This window comes from Pseudoliparis swirei, chromosome 4 (genome assembly GCF_029220125.1).
Source record: "Pseudoliparis swirei isolate HS2019 ecotype Mariana Trench chromosome 4, NWPU_hadal_v1, whole genome shotgun sequence".
Classification (NCBI taxonomy): domain Eukaryota; kingdom Metazoa; phylum Chordata; class Actinopteri; order Perciformes; family Liparidae; genus Pseudoliparis; species Pseudoliparis swirei.
In genome coordinates, this window is record NC_079391.1 from 14,107,749 (window position 1) to 14,116,163 (window position 8,415).

The following is an 8,415-nucleotide window of genomic DNA, read 5'->3' on the forward strand; positions in this document are numbered from 1 at the left end:
CTTCTGTTTCCTGTGAGTTGAAAAGACACATTAATCTAATCTACTTTTAACATCAGTTGTGTTTTTATAGATAATGCTATTTCTACTGTGAATCTTGAATTGATGGTTTTGGTCTTGTGATTAAGGATGGAGTCAGTGGAGAAACCCATTCCTGTGGAGAAAAAATATGAACCGGTTCCCCAGATGATGCCTTCTCTGCCACCAGCCATACTGCCCAAACCTGCACCTGAAGGTAATCAACCATCTTTAATCAAAGGAAAACAACTTTAATGTGGATTTTATTATGTAATACAAGATTGTAATCATGTGAAGACGCCTCTGTGCCACATGCTGTACAACTGAGGGACGTAAACTGCTGTGTTTGCAAACGAGTGTCATGACCTACACTCAGTGACACATACTGTCGAGCTCCTTGGCTGACCTCATGGCTCTTCCACAGCCAAACCTCCTGGCCGAGACGACACTGTCCAGACCAACTTCCTGCCTCAGAAGAATTTCCCTGAGAAGTCTCCAGTAAACGGGACGAGTGATCATCCTCCAAAAGCAGCTCTGCCAGCAACCAGCTACAACCGCTACGCACCCAAGCCCTACACCACGTCAGCCAAGCCTTTTGCACGCATGTTCGACAGTCCTAAATTCAACCACAACCTTCTGCCCAATGAAAAGCCTGATGCTGCTCCAAAGGTAAGCAGTTTTTTTGAGATCTCAATAACCTGTATATTTACAGTTTATTGTAGGTGGTAACAGGGATTTCTTTACTTTGACTTAACTTTGTCAAAACTCTTCTGTTACTGTAAAAAAAAAATCTTTAACTTATTTTCCATTTTTTCAAAGAGCAGATTGATCTGAAATAACTTATGTTGGGGTTATTAATACCCGACAACATGATAGTAATGGATAACGATAAAAACCAGGAAACGGAGTGTTTTTGGTCCACTCTCTTCCTCCTCCGATCGTTACTTGGTTTTGGTGATCCTGGTTGGTGAACATTTACACTGAATTCAATTAATCTTCAATTAATCAATTTAGTTATTTCACAAGCCCCCAATTTTCCAGAATTTGCTTTATTGTCTGTGCTACAATCTGTACACCCCCAAGACATCCTCAAAAAACCTCATCGGACCAGGAAAAACTCCCCAAATACCCCTTCAGGGGAAAAAAGGGAGAAACCTGGAGGGAGACAGGAGGAGGATCCCTCTCTAGGATGGAGAGATTAGAGAGATGTAATGTAAGAAATACAGATTACAGATTAAAACAATATTCAATAATATGACAGTATTCCACGAGAGTAGTGAGTAGATTCATTATTCCACGATGGAGATCCATCAGGAGGATCAGGGTGGGGCAGAGGGGGGGAGTCTCAACAACAGTGGCAGTCTCAACAGGAGGAGCAGGGTAGTCCCGTAGTAGGAGTCAGGAGGCATTCCACCATCATGCCGACTCGCAGCAGTGGCAGATATAGTCGCGTGAAGGGTCCGATGACCCCCCAGGACTTCCGGGAAAAAAGAGTTAAAAGGGAAAAGAGAGAGAGAGTAAAGAAAAAGAGAGAGAGAAAAAGAAAAATATGGTGGGAACCTAGAGCGTCCCGGCGGCCCCGCAGCCATAAAAGCATATCGGCATCTGAAGGGCAAACCTAGTTCAACCCTATAAACTCTGTCAAGAAGAGCTTAAATCTAAGTCTACTCTCTGTGAGGGTGTCTTACTCTGGGACTTAAAGAAGGTGGTTGGAGGGATAAACGAAGGCTTGATGAATCTGGAAAACCAGCTCCCCTTAGACTCTATTCGTCCTCTACTACAAGTAGTCCAGCAGCTAGTTTAAGACTCTAGTGATTGTGAATCTGCTCAGTTGTCTCTTAGAAGCCGTTTATTCTATCTTTTGATTGTCGTTTGTGGTTACATATGTAAGTTCATCTCCAAGCCGTGAGCCTCACTGTTGCTGTCTGTGTTTACAGGCCCAGAGCTTCAGCCCAGTGAGGCCTCCGATAGCCGCTCAGCCCCAGAACACAGACCCCGACAGTGGCCTGGACACGTTCACACGCACGATGGACCACCGCTCCAAACACCAGCACAACAACATCAACGCTGTGCCCAAGGCCATCCCTGTGAGGTAAGGATCTCGGCTTGACTACGGATTCAAAGTTAAAGTATTCTGTTGAACATGAGAGTGCGAAAGTAATGCGGTTTCCTCCCCTTCAGTCCTAGTGCCCTGGATGATGATGAGGATGAAGATGAGGGCCACACAGTGGTGGCAACAGCTCGAGGTATCTTCAACTCTAACGGTGGCGTCCTGAGCTCCATTGAGACAGGGGTCAGCATTATAATCCCCCAGGGTGCCATCCCTGAAAGCGTGGAGCAGGAGATCTACTTCAAGGTCTGCAGAGACAACAGCATCCTGCCGCCACTCGACAAGGAGAAAGGTAAGTCATCCAAGATGAGGGATGGAGAGGCCAGGGGCTTTTCTTGAGTCATATTTAAATTATTGGATACTTTAGTAAGACTGTTTTTTTTAAAGATTTGTTGTGCAGTTTCGAGATGTGTGTGTGTATATATATATATATATATATTAGGGCTGTGAAACGATTACAAATTTCAATCAAATTAATCACAGGTTTCTGTGGATTAATCATGATTAATCACATATTACCGATATTCTCGGTATATTTGTTGGGGGGGGGGGGGTACAAGTGACTTTTTTTCGTCCCGATGTGCACACGCCGGCATCGGAGCTCTGCGGCGCGCGAGACGGAGATCGGAGTCGTGTTAACACGACACGTAGAGACAGAATGACATGCTGCTGGTTAGAGACGACCAACAACAGACGGATTGGAAGCTCATTCTGCACATGCGTTAAATGCGTTAAAAAAAATTAACTAATTAATCCTGTAATTTAATCATAACGCGTTAACGCGTTATTTTTCACAGCACTAATATATATATTCTGGTTCAATGGATCCAGCATCTGCTCGTATGTGTTTGCTATTAATCTTCCTGAATTGTTTGTATTTCCAGGAGAGACTCTGCTCAGCCCTTTGGTGATGTGTGGACCTCACGGCCTCAAGTTTTTGAAGCCAGTGGAGCTGCGCTTACCTCACTGTGCGTCTATGACCCCTGATGGTTGGTCTTTTGCTCTAAAATCCTCCGACTCCTCGTCGGGTATGCTGTGCTCTCTGTTCTTCGGGGTCGTTCGGGTCTGGCTGTGTGACTATTTGGGGGTTGTGGGTCACTGTTTAACTAGAATTATTTGTAGATTTTCCCCCCTAGTTTTGGTTTTCTTCAGACAAAAAATAAAAGCGAAAAACTTAACGGAATCTGAAAATCTGATCCCATCGGTCACTCTCAACATGTCTGAAAATCAATCTAGGGGGAAATATCTTTTTTTTTCCACAATTTATTGCTTTGATTGATTCATTGTCATGATTTATGCTCGTTAACTCACCCACGCAATCTGGAAATCACTATCACTGGTTCTTTATTTGTTCAGATCAAAGTCCCGCCTCATTGTTTTTACATTCTGAAATTGCAATATTTCTCTCTCTTTTTCACCTTGATTCATTTTAACAAGTTTCTCTGTTTTCATTTAACATTCATTCATCAGACGCTTGGCTGTATAAGATTTTAATTTCACCAGGTAGAAGAATAATGCATGCTGCTCTGCACAAATATATTTTTCTCACAGCCACCCAAATCCTGACCTGAAGAACAGCTTTTATAGATCTCTCTGGAAATTGGGACTCTGTCATAACCAATAATGCCTGTCTTTATCTTGCAGAAGAACAAAAATTTAGCTTCTGTCTAGCCGAGTGTTTTTCTTATCCAAGATAGTTATCAGGTGACAATAAATATAATTATTCTCATAAATATGTCTTTCAGACTGGCATTAGCTTGTTTACTAAAATGAGAGAAATTGTCTCTTGTAAAAACAGGAAGTAATAATAATCAACCAGATAAACGATGCAGTCAGATAACTTCTGCCAGCACACGGTTACTGGCTGATGACACTTAATCATTTACTCCACCAGCTGATAAAAGAAGTTCCTGTTGAACCACAAGTGAAGTTCCATATTACTATTATATCCATATTGTGTATTTCGAACAGAAAGGAGAAGGAGGGAGAATGTAGCAGAAATCATGTTAATAGAAACTGAGAAAAAAGACAAGCTACTTTTAGTCGGCCATCATTTAGTCCATCGTGTATTTAAGCAAACAAACGTTTGAGGAATCAGCTCAATGAGACGTTGAGCTCCTGCGGCTGTAGCTCAGTGGGGTAAGGGGGTCGTCCTGCAACCCCAAGGTTGTCGGTTCGATCCCGGCTCTCCCCATTAGTTGCATGTCGAAGTGTCCTTGAGCAAGGCACTGAACCCCCAGTTGCTTCCCGGGCGCTTCACTGCAGCCCACTGCTCCTTAATAACTAAGGATGGGTTAAATGCAGAGAACTAATTTCCCCTTGGGGATTAATAAAGTATATATTCTATTCTAACGCTGTCCCTCTAAGACAGTGGTCACTTTGGCAGCGGTCAGGATTAGCTGCTCATCAATTGGCCTCATTTTAAGGATGAGACTTGGAGGGCTGAGTGAGATGTGAGCTCGCTCCCTTGTCCTGCTGACTTGTGGGAGGATTATCGGGCTGAGTCCTAATCCTCTTATTGTAAAGCAAGGCCGCTCTGTGGCCTCCTCCTGTCCCCTCTCTGGGTTTCTCCTTTGCTTCTCCTTTCTCCTGCTAGACGTCTCACTGCATCCGACCGCCTCTCTTCTGAGTACGCTGCGTTAGACTGTAAAGCTCCAGACGGCGCTCACAGCCACTGTGTCGTACACATCCCTTAGTGGACAACAGTGATGGTCAGACAGAGAATGCTTGAGCCGCAACGACCGATTCATAGATTGGTCGAAAATTCATCAAACTATTTTTGGCATTTGATTTTCCCTTCAGCTCTGACACATTATCTGACTTCAACTCCGCAAAGGGGCGTTTTCCTCCTTACTCTAGTTTATCACATTTAAAACTGTTTAGAGTTGGATTGTTGGTCGGTGGATCTCTGCCCAGCTGGCTGTGCATCCCTGGACCTTTCCTCTTGGCACGGACCTCCCTGCTTAGAAGTGCAATTACACTCGGGCCCTCTAGCGACTGAGGCTGTGGACATTCAATAAAAACAATTAATGCCTTTCATAGGCCACAAAACCATGTGATATTAAATAAGATGACAGACAATAGATGCGATCAAGCACTGCAGTAAGTGCTGTTGTGAAAGGAGATTCGAGTCTGTCATAGATTGTCGTGGTGTGAGGAGTGCTGGTGAAATGCATTACAGCTGGATACAAAAAGCAGCTGTTATCACTCACTGTGCCGCCATCCGTCTGTCCGCAGGTGACCCAAAAAGCTGGCAGAACAAGGCTCTCCCCGGAGACCCCAACTACCTGGTGGGAGCCAACTGTGTTTCTGTGCTCATTGACCACTTTTAAGGACGGAGCAGCACTGAATGTGGAACCACGGGGTGTAAACTGAAGAGGACGGACACACATAAACACACACACACACACATAATGGAATATGAAGAAGAGCCAGTCAGTGCCGTTTACTGCCCCCTTGGATGAAGGCGAGACACTGATGATGGTTGCAAGCTGTTCTTTAAACTCTTTCTCCGTTTTGATGTGACATGAACCCATGGATGCATGCACCACTGAGGATTGACACTATATACAAGGCGATGTTTAATGTAATTATTACATGAATATAGATGAGGCTTTTGAGGCAGCATAAATGCGTCAAAAATCTGTGTTGGTATATTTATGCTATATATGCATACAGTATATATAGTATAGAGAAGATTTACAAAAATTGTACTCGTGAAGTCAATTAACAGTCAACATCTTGTTATTTTCTCAGTTCAGGTGACTGATTACAAGACATGTATCTCCACGCTATTTGTCCACATTGAGGACATTTTATTGAAGGTTTGAGACAGAAGTGAGGTTAAAGTAAACCAGCGTGTGAAGAAGTTGGCAAACCGTGAGCGTGACATCAACCCAAGCAGCACACCGGTTCGAGACGTTCTCCCCGTATCCTTGCGTGAGATCTCGTAGCTTACTTTCTTCCAGAGACGCGTCTCCTTCCAGCCTGAGGGAGGTCTATGCATGTTCTTAACTCAGGTCCGGTAGCCTCCGCAGTTCCTTCCTCACTCTCTATCTCGTCTTCTCTCTGTGCACTCACACACAAATAAGCAGTGATGCCTTATCTGCAGATTATTCACTTTTCATTCAGTAAAACACAAAATAAGTTATGATAAATTATGGTATAATGTCATTTGTTTTGCCATTTTTTTTGTGAACCCTCTGTATAAATGAACATGGGTTTAGCACACAACAATTTATAAAGGATAACAAAGGTATGCTCTTCTTTTATCTGCTATGCATTACTAAAAAACGAAAAAGAAAACGGGAAAGAAGTGGCTGTAAATAAAGCTAGCATATTGCCTTGTTTCTTTTGTTTGTAAATGAACTTTTTGTATGTCTTTCTTTTTTGTACAAAACTTAGAGAAAACATGTTTAAAAAAAAGTGGAAGACAGTGAACGTGGTTATCTTTTTATTCCGGATATAACCTCGAGCCTTGGAACTTGTAACCTAACAACAACGCATCACATCTTTTCTACCGATATATTCACACAACGTTATGGTCACAAAAAAAGCTCTTTTAAGGCTCTTTTGAGGATCAGGAAAGTGCTTGGGCTAAAATACATTTAAAACATGTTCTTTTAAAAAGGGTGTGCTCTCCAAGTGTCCCTCACTGACGTGTGATACTGGATGCTGTATTGTGTGCCCTTAAATGTATTTTTGTACTAATAGACAATATATGATGTATGGCACACCAGTACCATTTTATTTTTAGATATAACACGGCTTTAATTGGATATTAGCTCTTCACTTGTGACTGACTTTTTTTTTTCTCCTGCAACACAATTTTAAGTATACCACTGTATTAATAAATAAAATCATTTTTAAAGTAAAGACTCAAGTAAAGGGAGGTTTGTTTCTTTTATGATTGTGCTTTCCTGCTTGTTTACCTCTGATGATCATTCACAACCTCTCTTTTTATTTCCGTTATCATTCATATGAATTCAAATGGCAGGTTTAATCCGACAGTTCGAAACTCAAAGATATTCAGTTTATTGTCACAAAAGACAAAGAAAAACGTCCCATGCTCATCTTTCCGGAGCTTTCAGTCAGTGAATGTTGACAACATTATTAATGTGTTTAAAGTGTTGCTAACTAATCAATGTTCTGTTTATTTCTGCTGTGGGCGCTACGTGACTATATCCTTCAATAACGGATATCACAGCATGGCTGAGGTTTCACAGCAGATGGTGCAGTGGAGCTCTGATTGTTATGCATTTCAATACATCACTTAGTTTTAGTCGCTACCACATTTGGTAAGTAGCCTATAGTAGTCCTTTAACATGTGAGTTGCCATAGGATGCATTCAGGCCCAGGTGGTGGATCCGGTGACTCTGGGAGTCTGGACTCTAAAGAGGAAAAGCTGTTCCACGTGTTTCACTCTTTTCTCTTATTCCCCTTGTGAAATACGTTGACCTCTTCACGTCTCTCCATGACCTTTAAGTTCAACTGAGAAAACAAACTGCTCTGATGAAACGCTCACCACACACACGTCCACAGGTAGACTTTGATTCCTTTTCATGGATCACAACCAGTGATGGAAGAAGCGCTTGGATCTTCTACCCAAAGAGTAAGAATACAAGAGTTTAAAAGTAAAACATCAATCTGCATTCAGAATCTTACTAAAGTCAAAGTACACAAGTATTAGCATAACAAAAATATTAAAAGTACCAAAAGTAAAAGTGTTCATTAACTAAGCAGAATGGCCTTAAATAAGATAAATCACTGGGTCGTGTTAACAATGCATAATATGTAAGCATTGTTCATGTGGCATCTGGTTAAGGTGGCGCTATACTTTATCTTGTATATCCATTACAGGTAGCTTCACCTTTAATAATACATAATTCTGTATAACATTGTGATTGTGTACTAATACTCTGAAAGTGCAACGTATGGGTAGAACTATAAAGTGACATACAAAGGGATATACTCAAGTACCTCAACATTTAACTTAACAGTGACAAACTGTCCTTAAACGTTCCACCACTGGGCTACACCTCACAGACGGTCATGGTGCACACGGCCCTCTCCAGGTGTGTCGCATGTGCTGCCGCGTGCACGAGGAAGGACGCGCGCACAGGGCCCGTGTGGAGTGGCAATGCGGTCGATGGGGCCCTGGTGGAGCTGATGATGATACTTGGTTGTCATTTTATTTTTTAAAGTAAAACACCCTTAACTTTAACCTGATACGCATCACCATATGATGAAACACGTTTTCATCCGCCACTCACATCCCAGCAGTAACAAAA

At 42.3% G+C, this 8,415-nt stretch overlaps 1 protein-coding gene across 1 annotated transcript in view; it reads left to right on the forward strand.

Annotated features, from left to right (window-relative positions):
• Window positions 1–7,000, forward strand: part of tjp1a (tight junction protein 1a) — a 92,678-nt gene extending 85,678 nt beyond the window's left edge. Inside the window, exons 19-24 of the mRNA XM_056412732.1 lie at window positions 126–232; window positions 440–684; window positions 1,953–2,107; window positions 2,197–2,417; window positions 3,010–3,153; window positions 5,363–7,000. Of these exons, the coding sequence (XP_056268707.1) occupies window positions 126–232; window positions 440–684; window positions 1,953–2,107; window positions 2,197–2,417; window positions 3,010–3,153; window positions 5,363–5,457 (967 nt within the window). The 3' untranslated portion in view covers window positions 5,458–7,000. The remainder of the gene's footprint in view (window positions 1–125; window positions 233–439; window positions 685–1,952; window positions 2,108–2,196; window positions 2,418–3,009; window positions 3,154–5,362) is intronic.
• The last annotated feature ends 1,415 nt before the right edge of the window (window positions 7,001–8,415 follow it).